The 24,447-nt window shown below is 40.6% G+C and overlaps 1 protein-coding gene across 1 annotated transcript in view; it reads right to left on the bottom strand.

The window, feature by feature from the left end:
* The window catches only part of ADGRL4 (adhesion G protein-coupled receptor L4), a 77,471-nt gene extending 68,239 nt beyond the window's left edge, over positions 1–9,232 (bottom strand). Inside the window, exons 1-2 of the mRNA XM_027683184.1 lie at positions 8,583–9,232; positions 6,579–6,728 (exon numbers count right to left, since the gene is read on the bottom strand). Of these exons, the coding sequence (XP_027538985.1) occupies positions 6,579–6,728; positions 8,583–8,604 (172 nt within the window). The 5' untranslated portion in view covers positions 8,605–9,232. The remainder of the gene's footprint in view (positions 1–6,578; positions 6,729–8,582) is intronic.
* Between the last annotated feature and the right edge of the window lie 15,215 nt (positions 9,233–24,447).

A 24,447-nucleotide genomic window follows, 5' to 3' on the forward strand; every position in this document is an offset into this window, starting at 1 on the left:
AGATGCCTCAGCTGGGTAACATCTCACAGCTCAGCAGTCGATCTCTGCACTTCAAGAAAAGTGGAAAAATGTTCTGCTGTGTTGTGAACAAAGAAGTCATGTGAGGGAAGAAAACTTTCTGTCCCCTGGAGAGGAAGCTTGAAGGCATAGATTTAATTAAATATAATACCTGTCATCATGGCTAGGCTTCGCGAACGAAGATTTGGGAAGGGCTCTACCCATTTTTCATGCAAGCGCGTTGGTGGCTGAAAAGGCCAATACGAGAAAGGCAGGTCCGGTTGCAAAAGACACAGCAGAAAGACTCCTTAGGTGGTAAATTCTGCAAGGTTCGATTCTTTCTGCGTTGTCTTTTCTCCTCAAGAGTGATCCTGCGTGCTTTCTCAAAAGCATCAGCAGCGTTATAAATGGTCTGTCTCCAGGCCTCCCGATTAGAGGCCAGAGTGGACCAGTTATGGTGATCAATATGCCCAAGGCTGAGTTGTTGCTTCAGGGAGTCCTTGTATCTTTTCTTTGGAGCTCCTCTCTTGCGGCAGCCAGTGGCAAGTTCACCATAGAGCAGGATCTTAGGGAGGCGGTGGTCCTTCATCCTGGAGACGTGCCCTGCCCATCGCAGTTGCGTTCTCAGCAACATGGCCTCAATACTCGTAATTGCTGCCTGTTCAAGAACAGATGTATTGGTCACATAGTCTGACCAATGGATGTTAAGGATTGTACGGAGGCAGCGTTGATGGAAGCGTTCTAGGAGACGCAGGTGGTGGCGGTAGATGACCCATGATTCGGAACCATATAAAAGAGTAGACAACACTATGGCTCTGTAAACACTGATCTTGGTGCTTTTCTTCAAGTGTTTATTACGCCATACTCGTTTATGGAGTTTTCCAAAAGCACTATATGCCTTCGCTAACCTATTGTCTATCTCCCCATCAATCTTACCATCTGAATATAATACCTATACATGCAACAAACAGGATGGTGCCTTCCTAGCAATTCTTGGGCTCACCAAAAAGCAGACACCTAAACCTGCAGTAGGAGTTCTGAACTGGAAGATGATTCCTGCCCTCTCATGCTCTGTTTTTACCGTGCTCCACCCTGAAATCATGCAAATGCTCCAGCAGAACTTAGAGGCAAACCAGCAGAGACTGGGAGATACAGGAGGAGAAGGGAAAAGTAAAAAGGGTAAGGAAGAGTGAGATGAACCCAGAGGCTACGAGGAACATGTCAAAAGGGCTGGGAACTGGTGGTCTGCTTTGGCCTCCTGCATAGCACATCCCAAGGTTTTGAAGCTGTCAAACACTGAGTGGAGCCCTGTTATTAGTGTTTGGCTAAGGCATATCTTTCTCCTGCTGTGCTATGCTAGAGCAGCTGCAATCTGCCTTTTTATAGCTTGTGGTAACTGATAGCAGTGAAATGAATTTAGGAAGTGTGTGGATTGGATCTTCCGTATCAGTGATTTCAGACTATTTGGTAAACACAGAAGTGACACCCAGTGATGTATGCCTTCTGGTACCAAAAAAAATAATAATAAAAAAAGATTCTCCTCTGGTGATCCAGCGTTTGGATTAGATCATTTTCTACTGATGAACACTTCTGGATAGAATAAAATGATTATAACCAGTAGCATGTTAATTTGAAAGTAAAAATTCCCTCAAAATTATACAGCAGTTGGGTGCTGCAGAATGGCAACTGTGACACCGGTGAATCAAAGCAAATTCAGTGGCTGCAATAAAAGCCAATGGTGAGACACAGTGACATCACGTTAGAGCAAGGAACTGAGTTCTCAAAGACAAGCTCCTTTTTATAGTGGCAAAAGCCAGAGAGTTGGTCGTTTGACCCTCGGTAAAATAAGAAAATATGTTTGTGTTCAGATATTGAGTAGGCTTTCAATCTGTTTCAGCAGAGTTTGCACCACTTGCCCTGTGTTCCAAGAGGGATTCTGTATTTTGATATAAAATACCACTTTACACTGATGTATTTTTTACCTCTGGAAAACGATAAATCTTCCTACATTTCACTTCAGGAACAGAGCTAGTGCCTTGCTTCAGCACAAAGTTTCCCTGACAGCCTAAGTCCCCTGCTCAATATTTCTGGAAGAGCTGTAACTATTTTACAAGTCAGACTGATTAGTCTTGCAGTATAATTTGCGAGTGACATTTACAAGGGAATATTGTGTAGGGATATCTGGGAGGGATATTGTGTTCAGGCTTTTTCCTGCTTGCCTGCCTACCCTCCTGGAACAAACAGCACCGCTTCATTTTCCTTCCGTATTTTAGAAAGTTAAAGTAAACACTGTGATCACGCTGTTTACTTTAATTTCCTGCAGTGTGCCAGCAAAGCAGCAAATTGGCAGTCAGCAATCAAGAAGCAGCCAGCATTGAAACAGCAGAGCTGCTTAGGAAAGCATCGCTGATGCCAACTCATTTTCCCCCTTTGTTTTTTAAAAATAAAATATTGGCTTCGGTGAAGTTTTGCTTCCACCCCAATCTTCTCTAAAAGATCTGAAATTTTGTTTGTTTCCTTTAATTTTCTTTTGGAAGAGAGCTGGGATTGTGAGCAACACCCAATTTATATGTCCGACACTTTTTATATCAATGCGTTTACAAAAGTGGCAAATGCAATGCTATTTAACTGTAAAAAATCCACTGTATTTTTGCATAAAAGGAAGTTAACTTGTCCATAAATCAGTCTTATCTGGATATATTTTTATGTTTTATTTTTATGGCAAGAGCTTTTGCCCATGTTGCTTCAATTAGGTGTATGATAATGTGAAGCTAAAACCTCACTCATTATATTCACAGAATTCACATCTGCCCAAGAACAAAATCCTAAAAAGAATATAGTTCTGTTATCAGAGGTCTTTCTTTCTCATCTAATAATACACAAAACAAGAAATATGAATACAAAAGAATAAGTAAGAAGACTGGTATATATTTTGTACCTCAGAGGTGTAAAACTTGACAAGGTGACTCATTTATGGCTTTCTGGGAGATACTGTGTAGAAGGAATTTATTGCTATGTAAGTTATAATTCCAATGTATAAAAGAGGCCAGATACCACAATCAGTTATTCTCCTGACTATGTGCATTCCTGCACATATTCTTACTGAAGGCAATGAGATTATGAAGAGGATTAGCTTTTTGTTAGACTGGCCAAAGTATGCCTTCAGAAAGTCCAAAACATGACCTAATTTAAAGTGGTTGAAATCTTGTGGGAAAGATTGTAAGAGGATAATTATTTTAAAAGCCATGACTTTGACACCAGGAAATTAAATTCATATCTATGTGTCTTTATCTATACACAGCAAATCCAATAATCTTGAGCTCTCTGCAGTCACTTAGCCAGCTGGCAAAGGGAGCAAAGTCAAAACTAACAAACCCCATTCCTAAGGTATGCTGACATCAGTGATTCATGATTCATCAATAATGGTGCTAGGAAATAAATGTAACAGGACATTATTGCCTCTTGCAGCACAGTAAACTCAGGGGAAAATGCCTAAGTGTGTCACATTGAAAAGACAGGGCTAGCAAAGAAATAACATTTACAAGTATTTAAGAGGTGTTACAAGCAAGTGAAAGTAGAGGAGCGAATGTAAACCTTTCAAAAACAGTGAGAATGTAGCTATAAATAAAAAGGAAGAGTTTCTCATCTATAAAAGCTTAAGAGGACTAACCTCAAACCTAGCATTTTTTGTTCAACATTTTTACAAGGAGAAAGAATTTGAATTGCTTGTTCCAGAGTAAAGCCTCAAAACAACGACTGCTCTGGTTTAATTGTCTACCAGGAGAAGCACAATGAAGAAGTTGGTTCCACATTTTGCAAAATTACTAACGTTGTTGACAGTAACCACGACTTTCACAAACTGTCTAAATAACCAAAAGGGCAAACACATAAACACAATGTACTATATACACTCTTTAGAAAATGCCTGTATTAGCACATAATTGATGATCACTTTTGAAGGTGACTGCACTATCATTGTAAAAGCCCAAGATTATTAACAGAATAAAAATGGGTAGCTATCTCCAGAACAGCAGATACACCTGCTGCTCTCTCCACACAGAACAGCACGATCTCATACATCATTAAACACCCCAGGCTTTGCCTTACGTTTTCATAGCTTTAAACTATTTATGATGGGGTGTAGCCTATATTTCTAATCCTTTATGGAGCCCACCCAATTAAAATTCAGGTTACTTTTTTTATGCTATTAGAGGGCTGCTGCACAATATTAATAATGCACCGTGTAACAAGCTGCCCTAGAGAAACATCCTCCCTCTTCCAGGGCCAGCAGCCACACAGTTCTGACACGAGCTTTGCTGCTTAGCTGCAGGGTAAGTGACTTTGGTGGTTGTTGAGGTATTTTACCAGAGAAAAAGTTGGTCTCCTGACACGAGGCTTGCTTCAGACCATTGCCACTCGACTGCAAAGCACCACAAGTACATCTGGTGTCTTGTTTGCCTGGACTGATGGTGGAAATTTTATCATAAAGACCGAGTTTCCGAACACTGAGTATAAATATAAATAAACAAGTAACTTAATCACAAGATTTCTGAATGCATATTTCACTGCACTGAATTTTCTTTGAGTACTCAATAAATGTTTTTTTTTGATTTTGAATGTAGGTTTCCCTAAGAAAATACGGGTAAAAGAGAAAGTGAGGAAAAGGTGCTGTATGAGACAAAAAACCATGGAAGGTAAGATAAATCTGGCCTCACACAAGTGGATTTCATAATATTATAATGGGTACCTATATAATGGATTGATTTAAGAATATCAGATGTGTCAGTGAGAACAAAAGGTATCTTTACTGAAAATTTAAATGATGATTCATAATCACAGCTTTCTAGAAAAGTACAGATCATGTAGTGGGTACCTCATGATGCTAGATAAGTTAGTGCTGGTTTGATTTGTTCCAGGAAGTATTGCTAAAATTGGGTTGGTTTTCCTCTTTCTCTGCATTATTCACAAGTGTGAATTATGCTCTTGACTCTGCAACCATAATGTGCACTTGTCTTTCAAATCAACCAACTTTTTTATGGTAGTAAAATTGAACCAGTGCAAATGCCATATGAGTATTGTGAAGACCATTTCTTCTTATTCTCTTTTGACCAGAGACAGGCTATTTTCCACAGATAAATAATGATTAACCTCTATTTAGAGCAAGGTGAGCCTTAAATTCAATATATTTAGAAACTACATGACACTTGATGCAAAGATGAGATTGAGAGAACAGTGTTTGTTCAGACTTAAGATGGGAAGGCAAAGGGGAAATACTATAGCTGCCTACAGCTACCTAATGGTAGGTCAGCAGGGATTATAGAGGAGATGAAGCTAAACTATTATTAGAAATGTACAGTAGTAAGTGCACATGGGAGGCAAAAGTTACAGGCTGCAACAAGAGAAACATCAAACAGATATCAGAAAAAAAAATTTTGAAATAATGATGGTCAGACACTGGAACAAGGGCCCAGAGAGGCACAGGTTTCATCCTTGGAGATGCTCAAAGCTCAGCTGGACGAGGCCCCAAGCCACCTTCTCTAAGCTGAACCTGCTCTGAGTGGGGAGCTGGACCAGATGACCTTCAGAAATCTCTTCCAAAATAAGTTATTCTGTGATTTTGTGATTCCTTATTGTTTATTGGGTTAGCTAGTTATATTCCTCTCTAAGCACTCCCAGCTTACAAAAGTGCAGACAACTTTCTTAGGAAAAAAGGCATTCTGTATTTTGCTAAACAAGCACACTTCCAAGTACAAATGAGCTATAAAAATCCAAACTTCACGTGGGCTGCTTACCTGTGCTCACAGCAAACCTGCTAAGCACTGACTGCTAAATTTCCAAAGATGCTTGAAACGCAGAAACTGAGCAAATAGATGGTTACTATTCATAACTACTTCTCAGGATACTGAAAACTGACAGGATCCATATGAATTTCAGCCTGTCTGCATCTGGACATAGCTATACCTGACAGTGGAAATGAGCATTAGAGCTATTCATAGCAGAGAACAACTCAAAAATGAAGGCAGGAAAAATATAATTTTCTTTGGATGGAAGATAGAGGCAGCCAAAAGCAGACCTCTTCACAGGATTTCTGGCATGTTTCTCTTGCAAACAGCTGTAGTGGAAAAATCATCCCTGGCACGTCTGTGTGGCACACAGAGCTCCTCAGCCTCCTGGAGCAGCCCAGGAGCTGTGTTATTGGATTGTGATCAGCTGCTGGGAAGAGTGGCTGAGTGCTACACGTGTGGGAAAGGGAGGTGAGGGTTGGGAAGCAGCCACTGGGCCACCTCCAAGCTTCAGAAGTCCTGAGTCACAAGTGAAATTGCTGCAGATAAATCAGCAAAGATGGCACTAGCAACTGTCACGGGAAAGGAGAGCTGGAAAACAGGTCATGCTCAGCTGAGATGTGTAGTGTGCTGAGAGGAAATTGTAGAATTTCTCAGAAAACCTTGAAGTTTTTGGCTTTGAAAACATGTTAGTGCATGCTGTCGTGACATAAAGTTTAATCCTTGAGCTAAGGGGCTCTTATATGGAGTTTTCAAGTGAGTGCATAACAAAAATAAATATAGGTAAGGTCTGTTTACCATAGCAGAATGTTATGCCATTGCCTGTGTATCCCTGGGAGCAGTAGCAGCCCGTTGTCCCACCCTGGACTTCACACCTGGCGTCCTTGTGGCACGTCATGTTACAGCTGGCAGAGGTGCAGCCATAGTCCAGCAGGCTGGAAACCAGAACTGGAACAAAAGGAAAATCAGACTTGTTTCATTATCTAAAAACATAGAATCATAGAATCATAGAACCATAGAATCAGCTGGGTTGGAAGGGACCTCAGAGGTCATCCAGTCCAACCCTTGATCCAACCCCGCTGTGGTTCCCAGCCCGTGGCACTGATGCCACATCCAGTCTCACCTTAAACACCTCCAGGGATGGAGAATCCACCACTTCCCTGGGCAGCCCATTCCAATGGCTGAGCACCCTCTCTGGAAAGAAATTCTTCCTAATATCCAACCTAAACCTCCCCTGGCACAGCTGAAGACCCTGAGCCCTCTTGTCTTACTGGGAAAAGAGACCAACCCCCCCCTGGCTCCCCCCTCCTGTCAGGGAGTTGCAGAGAGTGAGGAGGTCTCCCCTGAGCCTCCTCTTCTCCAGGCTGAACAGCCCCAGCTCCCTCAGCCTCTCCTCATAATTCTAATGAGCTCTAAAACAAAATCTGGGCCACAGATTTCCATGAAATGGGTGTATTCCTGTGAATTTATCATCTCTGTTGCAGGATGGGGCAAAGGCCACCACTACAGGAGCTTCTTTGGTAAAGCAGCAGACACCATAAATTGTGAATTTGTGTGTGTTCTCAACCAGTATAAAACTGGTAAACAACACAGAAGTTGCTCAGTGATCTGGGGAAAACACTTGGATGGCTTTCAAAGCTCTCTGGTGCTTTCCGGTAAAGCACAGGGTTTATTTGCACTCTGAATTATGTATCGAGTATAATCCAAACTGCCCTACACATCCAAGGGAAAAAACACCAAAGAGGGTTCCCCTGATCAGACTTTTTATTTTTATAAGCAGTTTCATAGCTAACACATAGGCATGGTCTGAGGGATTAGGATGATATGTCACATATTTACAGCATTATGGTTTAAAAACTTATCCAAATTATTTAAATTTAATCTCTTAAAACGCCATTTCCTTGTTATGAAAGCATTGTCTTCTTTTTTTTCCCACCCACTGGATGATTCCTAAATGGCATAAGTACTTTCCCATTGTATGAATGCATATGATTTTCAACACATGGAAAAAAAGGAATCTTTCTTTTGAGAAAACTAATGGCTTACTGTATTATTATACAGAATTATTATACACACCCTGTAACACGTTACAAACAAGGCATTTAGCTCAGAATTTAAAGAAAGTTTTTTACTTTGTACTTTATAAATTGTTAGCAGGACATAATGAAAGTTGGAGAACACAAAGATCCTTTTGGATGCTGAGTTCCCCTGCAGTTCTGCTTTTCCCCACCTGAATATTATTCTGGACATTTGCTAGCCTAGTATTACAATTACATGATTAATTGCTTCATGAAATCTCTCTTAGGCATTGTTTTCTTGGACAAATTAAAATTTCATGGAAAATTCAAAAGACTATAAAATACACACACAATTTAACTATCACTCAATTTCATCTTTTCCCCGTGTTTTCGAGAGAACATTTTCCAGAGATTAAAACAGAAACCTGTGGGATTCTGTTGTCATTTTACTGTCTATAGCATGTGAAGTCTAAAAATCTCCCAAGCAGATGGAGAGAGAGAAGAAAAAAAAACAAACTAAACCAAACCCACGGAAGCCCACGATATTTCTGTTTTTTTTTTTTTTTTACGGTACAAAACCCACGGTGAGATAAAGACAGGCATTTGTGGGATTTGGTTTTTGGGATGATGCTAACCATGCAAGTGCTGAATGCAGTAGCAACACTGATCAAAGTCCCATGTACCCCCCAGTTTTGCACCATCCCCAACACACTGATTTCCCCTTGCCAGATCCCACTCCCTTCTCATCTGCCACTCGCTCCCCGGGGACAGGGATTTCACCTACCTAGGAATGGAAGCAGTTTCATTGGTGATGCTGTTGCTGTGCAGTGCCTGGTGCAGAGCCTCTGTGTCACAGAAAAACACTCCCTGCCTTAAAATATCTGACCATGTGCAAAATACACACATATGCCCGTGAGGAGAGCGATGTCCCGGTGCAGGCACAGCCCTGACACTGCCCTTTGTCCCAAGCTTCACGCTTCCAGAAGCTCCCGAGGCTCAACAGGCAGGACAGGAAGGGTCAGGAGGGGCTGAGGATCTGGTCTTCTGGCAAGTAGGAAAGCAATGAGAAAGCCAAAGGGAAACAGGAGCCTGCAGAGGATATCAGAGAAGATTGCGGGGTGAGGAGGTTAGAGGAGCAGGGGGTAAAGGAGCTGTTTGGGAGAGTGGGTCTGGGGCAGGGGGAGGATGGAGCTGGAAGGGGTGGCAGCAGCCTGCTGGCAGGAGAAGTGCAGGAGCAGCAGCAGAATGGAGCAGCAGATGAGGGAGGGTGAGGAAGAGGTGGAGGAGATTAGTAACTTGCTCAGAGTTTGTGACCTCAGAGGTAACGGTCTACAAGCTTCCTTCCACCTTTTCCTGGTGAGGTGAGTATGTGTGAGCCCCAAGACTCCTTTTTTTTGGATCAATCTTGACTGACTGCAGTTTTTCTTCCCACGGCTTTCTTCAGTTTTGAGATGGATCCCTAGTGCAGCTAAGCAATGTTGCTTTAAGGGTCATGGGCTGTAAGGGAGGCACAGGAAATCACTGAACTCCACTTCATGAGGAAAACAAAGACATATAGGCAGGGAGGAAAGAGGCAGGAAGACAATTGTATGGCCAGGAATCTCAGGAGCCCAAGGAGAACCAAGTTTCTATGGGTTTGTGGGACTGAAATAGAGTGTTGCATAACAGGACATATTCAATATAGCTAATTTATTATTATTTATATATTTATTTATATATTTTAAAAATATATATTTATATATTTTAAATATATATATTTATATAGTTATATATTTATTATTATATATTTATTATTTATTATTATAATATATTTATTATATATTCAATATAACCAATTTGGTAGAGCAGGCACACTGCTGGAAGAGTGGAGAATCTCTCTAAACTAAATAAAACAGACATGAGGCTGTGGGATGTCACTGTGGCAAAATATACCATGCGTGACTGGAAAGTTTTGAGGCTGGCACTTTGGCAGGTACCTGGTGGCAAAGCATTACTAGCCCAATCTTAGGAATCATCTCTGGAGGTGGATGTGGTAACATTTTTTCTAAGCTTTTAAGGAACAATTTGCTTTCCGTCATTTTCCAGCTTCACGATCAGCGCTGGTTGGAGTTCAGTGGGTTAAACCCTGCTCAGGTCAGGGAGGTGTGAGGTGTAGGAACAGCACGTAGGTGTCTGGTTGGCACAAGGCACTCCTGGAGCACCTTGGCAAAGAGAGAGGAAGCTCCAGGAACCGGATGTTAATTTTTGACGAACTGCAGAAAAACGAACAAAGGGTCCAGGTGTGGGAAGACTTTGTGTGAGGGGGACAGGACTTGAAGGGTAAGAGAGGAAGGGACTAGGAATTAGTTTGTTTTGTTAAGTTTTCCCGTAATCTGATGCAAGGAGACGGAGGAACAGAAAATCAGATGACCCGAGCAGAGCTTTGATCTGCACGTCCTGTCCCTCGTGCTGGCAGGAGATGTTTTGTAAACTTGGCTGGTCTGAACTAACTCACAGATCCTGCTGCTAAACTTCAGTGTACTAATAAGGGCTGGGAAACCCATAATGCAGAAATGATATCTTATTGCCATGTGTCTTTTTATTCCCCAAGCTAAAAGATTTTAATAGTAGGCAAGAGGAGAGAGCAAGAAGTTACAATATAAAATTGAGGTCTTAAGAGCTGGAAAAGTATTTTTGAAAAGTAAGAGATGAACATTTCAACGTGATCTAAACATCAGTTTTCTTCAAGGGGTGTTTGGATAGGCTGTTTGGAGAGCAAATTCATAATCACAGTGACAGTAAATTTATAGTAAAAACTTTAATTCCTTTTCTGATTCAAGGCCTAAAGAGAAATTGTGGATTACTCAGAAAAAAACAATATTCTTACTTTCAGAAGACAAATGTCTCCTTTCCTTTTCGTTAGGAAAACGAGTGATAACTTGCTTTTTTAGTAGTCAAACTTGCAAAGGGGACTTATAAAGGGGGACTATGCCAATGACATGGGAATACTTTCCATCTGGAATAGTGACTCCACTCCCAGGTATCATGGATGGCATCGAGGGCAGTGCACAGGTCTAATTGGCAAATGGTTTACACTGTGCCTGGCAATGGAGCAGGGAGCACATAAAGAAGAAAGATGTGGAAGAACAGAGCAAGGACAGCAGAAGGTAGGTGAGGTCAGGAGGAACTCTGGGTGATAAAAGGAGCTTCGATCAGATTTAGAAGGCAATAGGGAGACAGAGAAGAAGAGGGATTTACAAATATCTTAATGAGATCTCAATACTGGGAGCAGTGGATTACTTTTGCATTACACTACTTTAAAAACTGGCTAATGTGAGTGTCATTTAGAGGCTGAGGACAGCAAGGTCGCAGTAGACATGGATGTGGAGAAGGATGGACTTGACAAAGATTTTATGGGGAGAATGAAGAGGAAAGGAGAGATTTCTGAGGCATTTTGGAGATTAAACCAGGAGGATTTACTGATAATATCTATTGGCACAGAGGGATAGGATTTAAACAAGTGGAGATGAGCAGGTGAGCACATGAGAAAGCAGACACTTTCAAATTTGTGCTGTCACAATTTTCAAAATGTGCTGAGAAAAAAATATTGAGGTGTCACAAAATGGAAGTATTGATGGGTGCCTGTCTTTATAGGCAGAGGAGGGACATGGACAAACATGCATATTGCTGGAAGACTGGAGAAAAAGTCTAAATAAAATGGCTACAAGAATGTGGAAAGTCAGTACTGCAGAATCCACCTCTGCTTGCCTTGAAATAAAGAAACATTAAAAGTAAATGGTTTGTGGAAACACTTCAAAAGACAGTCTTTCCATTCTTATATATGGGAAGCAAAGCCCCAGTTCTATACTTAAATGTGTTGTTCATTTTATAAATGGGCTCATTTATCTTTGCATGACTGAGTCAGGAGGGCATAAGTAAATGAATATACACAGACTAACATGCTTGACTTCAAACCACACATTTTTGATTACTGATCACTGTGATTACAGTATCTTACGTGTGACTGTAGAATTCCCAAGTTGGTTTTTTTGCTGGTGAACTGTTAGGAAGACACCATCCTGCTTTTATAAATTATTGGATATTTTCCAAGCTTTGCATCATGAAAAAAATGTGTTTCTTCGTAATGATTTTAAAGGCAAGTGGGATGCTGATTGTGCAGACAATGCTATGAAGCTAACACCCACAGCTGATGACTTCCTATAGCTCAGTCTTAGGTAGCTATCAAAAAATAAATATAGATAAATATGGAGCAACAAGTTTCATTCCAGGAACTGCCTATAATGCCAACAAAGGAGTAAAACCCGAATAGAGCTGCTATGAGGTGTGTTTTAAATGAACATAAGCATGGTCTACTGTATTAAAGATATTAATTCCTTTGGTGTGATCGAATTTGAACTGCTTGCAGAATATATAACAAAGAATCTCACCAAATTTGGTGCTCCAATATAATCCACTCTGCATGTGCAGAACAGCCACATGCATGTGCATGCACACACACATTTATCTCTATCACACAAGCATGTAAAAGTATCAGTTGCTGAATTGGGATGATAAATACTTAATGCCAATAATAAAAATATATCAAGATCTGTCAGCCTTTGCTTTTTTTTGACTAATGACTGTTCTCTTGAATCGTCAAGTTTGCTGCCAAAAGGAACGTGTGATATAAAACAGAGGATGCACAAATGCATTGGATAAAGATTTTTCTATGATGCTTGCTGGTTTTTTTAATGTATCAAATTTATTTATTGGTTTCAAACCAAATCCTATCTCTTCAAGAATTCATATGGTCTTTATAATAATTCAGAAACGTTTCATTTATCCTTGTTACTAGAGCCAATATAGTTTAGGTTTTTCTTCTAGTCCTTAAAATCTGGATGCAATTGAAAATGTACTTAAATATCAGATAAAATAATGAATTTCCACGATTGGTTAAAATTTGAAAATATCTTTCAAACACAGACTTGTCCATCTCAGGGCAGAGGACTTCAGCCTCAGGACTCCTACCTCAGAGGACTCCAGCCCAAAAGTAGTGTCAGTGTGTGTTTTATAACTGTGTCACCCCACCTTCCTGTCTGAGCACTCCACAAATCCTTATCATTTTATGTGCAAACATGATATTCCATCTGAGCATGCAAGGCTGAATATATCTCTTGGGATGATGTAACTTCAGGCAATTCTGAAGCAATAAACACACCAGCTCACATAAACATATGCATGCACACATCCTCCTAAATCTGCGTAGCTGTGTCCATCTCGAGGAAATGGCACATTTCAGTGCTCAGAGCCACTTTCTTTCTGCTCTTTGTTTTGCCCTGGATGAAGTCATGAAATGAGGGAATTTAAAAGTGAATGCAATGTTTCTGAAAGCCAGATTAACCACCCTGAAATTGAGCTCTGTTTCCGCATGTGCTGTAATACAGCAGAGATGCACAGACTGAGAATAAAGATTCCCCACAGCTAAAAGGGATAAAGTAATTCAGTTTCCATGTCTGTTTGTGTTCTCCTGGGACTGGTCATGCTATGGTGGAATTGTAACTGTAGTCACATCTCTGCAGAGGGAATAGAGTGAACTCCATGAATAATTACACCAATGAAATGCCAGACTACCAGTTGCTTTTAGTACACTAATTTTATACCAGAGCATCAGAAGCAAAGTGCTCTTACAGTGCAGTGCTAATATGTGAACCACGAGACAACCAGACTGGCTCCTACAAGACCACAACTACATCTTTTTTTTTTTTTTTTACATGGGAGAAGAATTCTGACACTTCTTGTTTGCCTACCACACAGTGCTGGCCTGACCTGTCCAGGTGTCTGCCCTCACAACATCACAGTCAATCTTCCATCAGGAAAATGTTCCACAAAAACCACCCTGAATTTTTTCTCCTCTGGTAACACTCTAAAAAAATGGTTAAATTATGATACGGGTTTGGGTCCTTATCGAATTAACTTCCATATCTATTGAGGGGTGACTAGATCCTGAGCAAAGATTTTAGGATTTGGTCCTGCACTTCTCAGGAACCTTGGTGTTGTATCTTGCAGAGATGCAGGTCAAAGGGAGCAGAGTAAGAGGAGTGACCAGCTAGATGTGGCCACAGGGACGGAGAGGACTGTGGTCAGATGAGGTGCACACAGTGCTGGAAGAGAAAATGCTCTTTTCCATCCTCTCAGTCCCTCCCAGTTAGCAATGCCCTGGATCACAGCTCAGAAAACCGGTGGTGCTCTGCCGCTTTTGTGCTCTGCCCCTCTTCTCAGAGGCCCCTCTTCTCTGGCCCCCTCTGGCCAGAGCTCTCTTCCCCCTGCCCTCTTTCTTTCCCTACCATCTTCCCCCAGCTGCATCTCTTTATCCTTTCTCCCAGTGACTCCCAAGGAATGTGTGCGTTTCCTATCTGAGAGCTCCTGCAGAAGGAAAAATGCTTGAGGACCAGGGCGGGGAACAAAATAATACCCAGAAGAAGAAAATAATGAATGATCATTTAGGACTTAGAGTGGAAAGTTCATCATATGAACTGCCAAGAGTGCTGTAAGTCAAACCCAAACACCTGCATTACAAACAACAACCATACAAAACCTGACTTTTTGCATTATCCCTTCCTAGGCAGAAAGTTCTCTGAGATGCAGGGACCAAGAACTAAATTATTCTGCGACATTCTTCCTCTGTGATATCATCTCCTCCATTTAAGGTTTCAGGAACGTGGTAGTTGTAAAGTTTGGAGGAAAGCTGGCAGTAGCCCACGGAGCACAAGTGAAGTCTCTCCACTCAATGACAGCACAGATAATGCCTTGACAGAGAGGAGGAACAGGAGGGACAGGCAAACCTGCTATTATCTAATTGCTTTTCTATCATCCCAGTCACTTGGTAAAGTGCACTGCTCATGGGGACTGACTTCACAAGGAGCTTCCTCTGGACTCTGATACTACATGGTGGAGAGTTTGTAGCAGCTACGGAAGAGTTCAGGCTTTGTTGCTGCGTGGAACATTGACTTAGAGCCATGTTCTCACCCACTGCATGTTTCTGTGGTGTTGGAGCACTGATGGCCAAGTTCTGGCAAGTCTTGTTGACATGGTTTAAAATTAAAGCCAGTAGTTTGCTGGTTTGACCCTCTGCTAGAGACCACCATGACAATTTACCTCAATTGCTTCAATGAAATAGTTAACATCTTAATATAAGCCTAATAATTCATTGCTAAACCTTTCTGGCTGTTCTCTAATGCTTGATGCTGGACTCCAGCATGTCTTGAAGCTTAAAATATGCCCATCACAGAGCTGCATGTTTTGTATGATGCTGATGCTCTCTTGACTTAGAAAGCAAACTTACAAGTTTATCTTGCATCCCCCAGACCCCTTTTCACAGGTGCCTGCCCTTTCCTCCTGAGTTGTTTAACTGTGTCCTTTCAGAGTTGCCTTTTAGTTTAAATTGATATAATTCCACCTCGAATAAGACAAATTGACTATAAATAAATAAATCCAGTGATTTTTTTCCCCCCAGCTTGCACTCCTGCACAGAGGTCACTATTTCTATCTTACATTAGCCCTGCTTACAGCTGCAGTAGGACTGAAGATGTCTTTCTGATCTGGGCTTATCCTGTCCCTGGCTTGCAGCACTTTTCCTTCCTCACTGCTGCAGGATAGTACATCCATCCTAACCCAGAGGTTAGAGCTAATTCACACCCCTCCAAAACACACAAGTAGTTTAAATTATTTCTTACAGTGTTCATTATCTTGTACTTATCTGCATTGAACTTCAGCTGGTATCTTGTTAGTCAGTCACTCAGGTTTTATTAGCTCCTCCTGAAATTCCTTACTTTGCTCCTTGGTTTATATTAACTTAAATAATTGTGTATTGTCAGCAGATTTCAGCACCTTGTTATTCATCCCATTTCCCATATCATTAAATATGAGTGGTAGGCAAATAGCGGAGGAAATTATTCATGAATATTCATTTGAAGTTAAAAGCAAATTCCATTTTCATGGCATTCGTGACCAGCCCTCGTTCACTTTCTGCAAACAACTGAGTGCTAAAGATTTACTGGTGGAAATGCATGCAGGATATTCACATCTTATTCTCATATACAAATAATCCCTCCAAGAATTTCCACCTGCGTGTGACTGCACTCCACGGGTCCCTGACCACCTCAGCCAATTCAAGAATCAAGAGTCTCCCTCATCCTTAGAGCAGAGACTGCACTGCTCACATGAGGCACAACTTCATTTTAAACACTGCCCTGTGTGTTTCTGAAACAACATAATGAGATGTGTCATAAATCACCATCACAAAAGAACGAGCTATTTTTATAAGAGCAGCTAAGAACCCATCCAGTCCCTTGGAAATTCTAATGTTCTGCATTGCACAGCAGTGCTAACCCAGATCAAGGTTGTCTTGGGAATCCATGTAGATGTTGGGAAGGGAAAACAGAAACAAAGCCTGTGAATGAGGAGGGAATCTGCAAAACTTCAAAAATACATAAGAAACGTTGTAGCAGAGTGATTAAATTGATTTGTCTTCCTAATGCCAAGAGATTGAACAGAGGTAGCTGGTGAGCAGTTTGGTTTGATTGCCCTCATCCTTTATTCCATATTAATTTTAAATGGCATCAATACTACTTTAAGTGTGCATATAAGAAAAAGGGCCCTGTCGGTTGCTTCAGTAAATTCAAATCTATGCTCCACATCAAGCTCCACGTGAACACAACGTCAAAGTTCTCACACACACTCACAGAGGACCATTTGGCCTTTTGGGAGATTAGCCTGAATTGTTTTAAGGTCTGCTTGTAGGTATAACAACGAAAACAGAACAGAATACAGTTTGCAATGCTCAAAAAGCAGCGAGAAATCCATGTTTCCCTCAGTCAGACACAGTTCTGTATGTGAACACCCAGGTGTGGCAACTCCTGCCTGCAAGCTAAAGTTGGTGGAAACTTTGCTTGTGCACAGCTATAGGACTTGCTCTTTAAAAGAACTAAAATACAATGAGTCTATTTAGGTACTGGTTGGACTGTTACACTGAAGTCTTCGCTTACTAATTCAGATGTTTTCAGATTAAATATTTAAAATATTCTCAAACCATGCTCCTGCTATATGTATGTGGCACAGTCAGTGCTGATTATACCCCATGATAGAGCTTTTTTCATAAGATTGCAGGAAAGGAGACGTGCAGATACTCATATGCAACTTCCTTCGCAGAAATGCCTGTATTTAAAGTGGAAAAAGAAAGGAAATTAAAATGAGATTCTATTGTTTAGATGAGAAAGTGCAAAGGTTCATGACTAAATTAATGCAATTCTGACTTTGACCCTTAGACAAAGCGTTTAAGAGCTTTCCAATAATGACATCACATTTACTTGGTGCCCACGCCTTAGTTTGCGTTATTTAAAGAATAAACCAGCTATAGATTTATAGTATATGCTTGATATATATATGTGTTATAACCCTTACACTCATCACAGCTGCTTTAACTAATTCAAACGGTGATATGCTGGACTTCAGCTCACAAATCCCTTCCCAGCAGCCTCACAGCCATGATCCTAAAAATCTCTGGGCACACAAATGGATGCAGTGTGTTTCAGGGAACTAGAGGGATATATATATTTGCTATTCTATATTTCATACTGTTTGCCAACCTTCATTCTTTAAAATTCTCCCCCAGGTATCTGGAGTTATCTTTTGTTTCAGTATTTTCAAAGCCTCCCTATCAAGGAGAAGGTTTCCTTGGAGATTTTAAGATTTTGAGTTGACTGAAGTCGAGGGAACTCTGCTGCTTTCTGCAAGCTGAGGATCTAGTCTGATAGTCTCATCTTAGTGAATACAGAGCAGGATGAATTTATCCAAACTTCTGAAAGCTGCATGAATAAGTTTGCTTCAACAATTCTGTTGCATCCCCTCTGTATTTACAGTGTAATTTAGCAGACTGAAATTAATTTTTCTTTCCCTGATTATGTTTTCTGCAGACACTGGAAAGGTTGATGAGCACAATATAATTTTAAATGATGTGCCTTGTTCATGCTTTTTTCTTTATGTTCCATTACTGTAGGATTTGAGTGGAACCATATGATTATAGTCTTAGGCTGTCATGCAAATGGACTAATTTTGTTCCATTTCCCATTCCCCTCACTGTCCTTGTCAGTGCAATGGATAAATCTTGCTCTGTGTTCTGTTCCTTATAGACTTGCAAGGCTGTCATCAGAGTGGATTAATCTACTGCCTGTGTTATCACAAAATTCTCTGTCCTAACAATGACTTATCCCTGAATTTAAAGCTTGATATGCTTTATACTCAATCTGTAGACTTAGTCTTGCAACAAAAATTGTAATGAGAGCTAAAAACGCCAGAAAAATAATCCATTCTTATCACAGCCTTTGAATTGTAATTTCATGGATTTCCTTGAATACAGTATTTTACTGAACAATACTAAGAGAGAACATGATAGAATAACGTACTTGAAATTTCAATTTGAAATGTCACCTAAAGTAAACTTCCAAATTGTTTAATTAAGTGACCATAAGTGTATTAGAGATTATTGCCAGCACAATTGCTGTGCAAGCAGTTCCTTTGATAAAAGCCAGGATGTGGACAAACTATTACTCAACAGCATATAAAATCACCATTAAAAATAATGATAATGGTGGGACTAAAACCTAGAATAACACAATTTTTAGAGTTACTTCTTCCACATGTAATCCCTTAACTCCCCCCTTCATGCTTGGTTATTTCATGGTTTTTAAACTGACGTGGTTGTTATGCATGCTTGTAATTTATTCTTTTCTCTGGGTTCTCACACTGATCTACATTACAAGAAAAAGATGTTTTAAGCATTTCTTTAAAATATATAATTACGTGTGTGTTCAAGACGCTGGATGAAATAATGAATGTCTGATATTTCTTGCCCTATGATGTAAGGTATACAAGGCCAAAAGAAGCTGATTTAAGCTACTCTGGATACAAATAATGCCTTATAAAATTTAAGTTTTCTTGGTATTTTATTAGCATACTAGGCTTGCTTACATGGGAATTTTAAAATGAGGCAAAGATGTGAGTACTGGACTACGTTAAACGGAAGCAGGGGCTTCCACTCCACTTCCTAAAGCTGATTTACAGAAATTCCCATGTTAACCATTTCGTTTGCAGGTTCTATTTGTTTGATTTCGTAGCTGGCAGTTCTGGCAAGGAACCCCCCGTGCAAACTTTTGCACGTCAGCCCCGTGATTTTTCTCACCGTTCTTCACGAGACGCCTCCTACGACTGGCAGGAGGCCTGAGACTGGCTGTGTTAAGCTGCCACCATGCTTCTCCCAGAACTCAGCTGTGTTTTGCCAGCTCTTATTTCTAAAACTGCCATGAGAGCAGCCTGGAAGACACACTGCTCACTTGCAGCAGCCTTTAATATAAACAGGATAATGTCGTGTATTGGCACTCGCGCAGTCGGGTGGATTTGGCTTTGTAGCTTTGGAGGAGCAACATTATGGTTTCAGGAGCAGGAAATCTGGAGGATGAAGTAAAAAAGCAGTGTGTGGTTTGTTGTGTTTTGGTGTTTGGTTTTTTTTTTCCCTTTTTTTTTTTCTTTTCTTGGAGGCTTCTCTCTGCAAATGTGTTCAGAAAGTGCTTTCCTTGGCGAGCTGTCAATGCCTGGTAGGATGAAATCCTGGGAGGAAAAGCACTGCTGAAGAATTTTATGCTGGAGAAGGTGATGATCCTACTAAGATGTTTGGTACTCTTTTAAAGCTACAGAATATCCACATGAAAACCTTTTCCTCCCTGTAATTTCAAGCAGTGGGACACCCTTGTTGCCAAAAATACCCAAGAGGGAAAAAGTTGAAAGGCAGCAGCCACAAGCAGGGAATGTACTTGGTAGCAGGGATGTTCTGTACAGGCATTAAGGAAATTAAGCTTGGTCTGTAATATACTGTCTGTCCCTGGGTGAGAAATGACTGGCCCAGAAATGGAAGAAGTCCCAGACAACTCACAAGATAAAACCTGTCTGGAAATTGGGCACGCTAAAACAAGCTGCCTGCTTTACCAGGAGCTGTCCTTTATGACACCCACACATCTCACTTTGCAGCATAAACAATGTTTTAAAAATTACTGACACTTCTTAAGGAGTGTTCCTGGTTCATGTATTAGCCCATCAATGCCCACAGCTACACATTCTGATCTGAGGATGCCACACAGCATTTCAGCCCCCATGCTCTGTCTCTGCACTGTGGCACTGACCCACAGCTCAGTTTTGGGAGCCAGATTCCAGTCCTGACTTTTCCAACACAGACACAGAAATGACTTCACGAGTGTGAAGAGCTCTCACTCGTCTGCCAGGTCATATAATTTCTGCCTGGTCATATAATTTATAATCACTGTGAAGAGTCTCCACCTGGTCAGATCTCAACATTTATGTAGAAAGGGTGTTTTCCTCTCGTTATGGTATCTTGGGAATCTGCCAGCTTTTCTTGTGTTCCTGCTTGGATGTACAATGATTTTTGAGAAACTTTCCGGTGTGTTGGAAGCACACTGTGTGTGTGCACTGCAGAATGTCTTGCCAAAGTGCTCTCCATTTTCCAAGAAAACAGGCAGGTGTTGGGAGCACCGACTGAGGCTCGGTCCTGTCTTGTCTTCAGTCACTATCACAGAACATTTTTCCTTGGACTTGGCAGGGGGAGCGGGAGCAGGAATTACCATCTCGGCTTTATTTACTACAACAACATCTTGTAGACATTTGCTTTTGTGACACCCCTCCAGATGGGACTGAGCATGCAGCTCTTTGAGTCCCAGAGCTCTACAGATGTCCAGATGGAAGACTAGAGAGCACAGCAATCAGTGTGTAATTGGGTAAGTGATAGACCTGCTGCAAAGCTGCATTACCTCAGCCTTAAGGAGGATTAATTACAAAGGACCTATGATGCCAATTAATTCTCTTTAAAAAGTTGTGTGTGGATTCAAGGCACTTTAAGTCAAAGAAGCTGAAGTTAATTCAACACAATATGCCTATATAAATAAGCAAGTGTTGCAAGAAAATAAGCACTTTATACAGCACAAAATGAAAATATCGGAGTTTTTGTTTGTAAATATATTCTGAAAGCAGTAAGAAACTGATCCCCCTGCCACCAGAGGTTCTAGGCTCTGGGTTCTTTCACTCTCTGAAACTCAAACCTAACCCTAACACAACGCCAGACTAGACAGTGTGGAGACAGCAATGTTGGGGCCCCACCCTGATCCTCTTGGCGTGCATTTTCCAGCCCCAGTATCCTGGGACTCTGGGCTCTTTCACTCTCTCAAACCTAAGCCTAACCCTAAGCCTAACCCTAACCCTCAAGATTTCCAAGGAAGCCTCAGAGAGCCTTGTTCAATCAGAAGGTAACAGAGATGCTCTTGCTGACACAAGTCTGCAGTCTCAATGGAATAAGACAGACACCAAGGAGGGGGAAACATCACTGAGCAGGTTAAGAGGAAAACTTTTTTGCAAGCACTAATTGGAGTGTAAACCTTTGTGCCATAAGAAACCTGACCTATGAATAGAGCACGGGAGTTTAATTGATGAAGTCTGTCAGCTTCTAAAAAAGCCAGAGATACGTCCAACAGTTTTATTAATGGCCATGTGATGCTTCAGCTTCCTTAGAGGTGCAGGTATAATACACTGTGTATTTTTACACTCAGGTGGATTTCCTGGGAGAAGAACACAGCTGTGGAAGGGGTGCTGGCACCACCCTCACCCCCTGAGCTGCTGAGGCTGCAGAGGTGCCCACCAGCAGGAGCTGGGGCTGGCAGTGACTGAATATCCCTGACACAGGGAGGTTTCCCACTGCTCCATGAAGGAAACTGCAATAAATTGTATTATACACAGGCTTGTAAAATACCAGGAAGTCAAAGGAAAGTATAAACCCAACCAAACCAGCACCCCATCAGGTGAATTGCTGTTTTAATTTCATTGCCATTTTTCTGAATTTCTGCTCTAAGAAGATAAATTTGTGAATCATAAACTCGTGCTGAGTGACACATTCACCTTTAGATGGGTGTGACAGAGTCTATGGGTGCATGAGGAGGAGGTTGGCCCCTCTGCACAATACTTATCAATGTGCTTAAGCTGCTTTCTCATTATGACTCGGGTAGGTTAGTTTTAAAATTACATATCCAGTAAGTCACTCTACAGATGTTCTCTGCCACCCTATGAATCCTCTTGCTTATTTCCTCAAAGTGAATTGTTTTTTTCTCAAATCCTGGACCAACATTTATCAGAGTGTAAATCTGAACTTTTCAAAGTTACTGTAATTAATTGAAAGCCTGTCAATTCCTGATCTATCCAAGGGCAAGTATAAAATCCTGCAGTGAAGTGTCATTAAAGATTATGGTATAAATTAAAGCTGAACTAGAATGCATTTGTTAATCTTCCCTCCTACAACCAACTGAAAGAAAAAAAAAGACTTCATGATCCTATAATCCAAAATAACAATATTCAGGTATATATCATGATTCATGGTATCATGCTGTTTCATTAATATTACTGCTATATGGCTTGTGTTTTATTACTGGAATAATATTTAATAGATTGGTCTTTCATTTTGCATTGCATACCTGGTCTCACATTATAGCTCAGAGATTTATTCTTTAAAGGAGATAATATGAAAAGAGGAAATAAAAAAGTTGAATCAATAGGCTTATGTTTCTACTTTATGTAGAACCTCATGAACCTTTTTTGATTTTCCAGCAATTCCAAAACCCCTGAAACGGTTCCAAAACACCTGAGTCAAAATGAGAAAGCATGAACTACCTGAAAACATAAGATAGCAGTTGAAAAATTAAAATTGCAAAGAAAAAAAAATCTTCAAGTAGAAAAATCCTTTCAAATTGAAATACTGAAATATCAAGATATTGAATCACAACAAAGCACTTTAACTTCTATTTCGGTTTTTATTTAAATTTCCATCAATCTCTTCTTGACAAAAACAATTCAGAGAGATTGAAATGGAGCCAAGGAAAAATTCATTGCCACCCAATCAGTGTTTCCCAACAAAATTTGACCTAGCTTTCTCCTGAGACTTGGCAAGGAGATTAATTTATTTATGAATTTTTCAAGTTTATTTTTTTATTTTTTTTCTATTAAAAAAAAAACCCAACCACAACTGGGGAAGAAGAGGTTCCAGCATAAATATATTTGACAGCTCATGGAGAGATAACTTGCTGCTATTAATCCTGCTGGCTAATAACAGCATAAATTTACCCTGCACAGGGTTCCTTCTTCTGAGGTATGAACAGTGAGGTCTGGATATATTAAATAAACAGTGAGTGAGTTGTTAAAAAGCAGATGCATTGAGGCTTTTTGGGTGTGGGGTCAGCGTGGGCACCACCTTTGTTCAAAATGTCACAGCAGCCAGTTTTAGGGTTCAGGGCATTGCAGTGGAGGAGCAGAGATTATAAATATTGCCATTTTATTAACATTGTACAATATGTTTCCTCCACAAGCTGACATAACTGTCTATATTTCAAGGGGTAGGTTTATATAGCAATGGTTGGAAATGAGCAGATTTACTGCAAACACTACCATAAATAAACTTTCCCCAGCCAGCGTCGGTAACACAAACAAATGATTATGTCTGTTGTCTGAAACGCAGCGAAAAAAAAGCAAAATTGTGGCAGGTGTGACACCTGATAGCTAAATTGAAATTTATAGAATGCATATGGCAGAACTTCATTTTTCTTTTCCATTTAGTGATCAAAAACTAGATGACAGACAGTGCAAAATGAAAACAGATGAAACGAATTTCCGCCTGGATCCTGCCAGGTTTCATTTGCTCCACGAGTTTCTTGGAAAGCCCAGAACCCAATTCCCACGTGCATGGCCAGAATTTGCAGATTCTGTGCTTTACCTCTTCATCCTGCCATCTGACAGTTTGCCAAGGCCTGTGTGCTGAAGAATGATTGCGAAGAGAAGTGTGTTTATTATGGTACCAGGATCGTTCTGTCAGCCTCGATAGCCTAATTTTTATGTGGAGTATAAATAAAATAAAATAATATATAAATATATATGCGCCCATGCACACATTAATTATGAAACTTTTCAAAGTCACAGTCATTATAATGCTTTCTCTGATGAAAGTAGAAAGGCTGGATAATAAACAGAGTGGAATGGAAATCTGATAGGAGTTTTTAAACGTGGGCTGAGGTAAAAGGTGAACATAAGCAACAGATCCTTTTACTCGTCTGATATGAAACAAGATTCTCTGTGGAATAAGTTTCAGACAGGCATGGAGAATTTATTTTTAATCAGCTTTAAAATACAGCCTATAATAAGCGTGCCCTCAGGCACAGTTATACTGTGCATGCCATCATAAAAAGAAAAAAAAAACAACCCAGAAAAAAAAACTTACAATGAGGTTTAAGAAAAAACGGTCAACTGGATGTTGGGTTTTTTAATCCGTGGTTGTCTTTGCCCCTGCTGAGGATTCCTAAATCATCTTTTCATCGGGAGGGTTGGGCAAAACCACTCAGTGGGTGCCGCACGTTGGGAGCCACGAAAAATCAATACAGGGAATACGAAGGCAATTTTTAAAAGCTAAGGTGTGAAACATTAAAAATCCATGCAGTATAAACCATGTATAATCTTCCCCAACTCCCCGGCCCGAACGGATCAAATGGCAGAAATTGTGGTTTGCTGCAAACTAAAGT

The sequence above is a fragment of the Neopelma chrysocephalum genome, unplaced genomic scaffold (assembly GCF_003984885.1).
Source record: "Neopelma chrysocephalum unplaced genomic scaffold, ASM398488v2 Primary Assembly neopelma1_64, whole genome shotgun sequence".
NCBI classification, from domain to species: domain Eukaryota; kingdom Metazoa; phylum Chordata; class Aves; order Passeriformes; family Pipridae; genus Neopelma; species Neopelma chrysocephalum.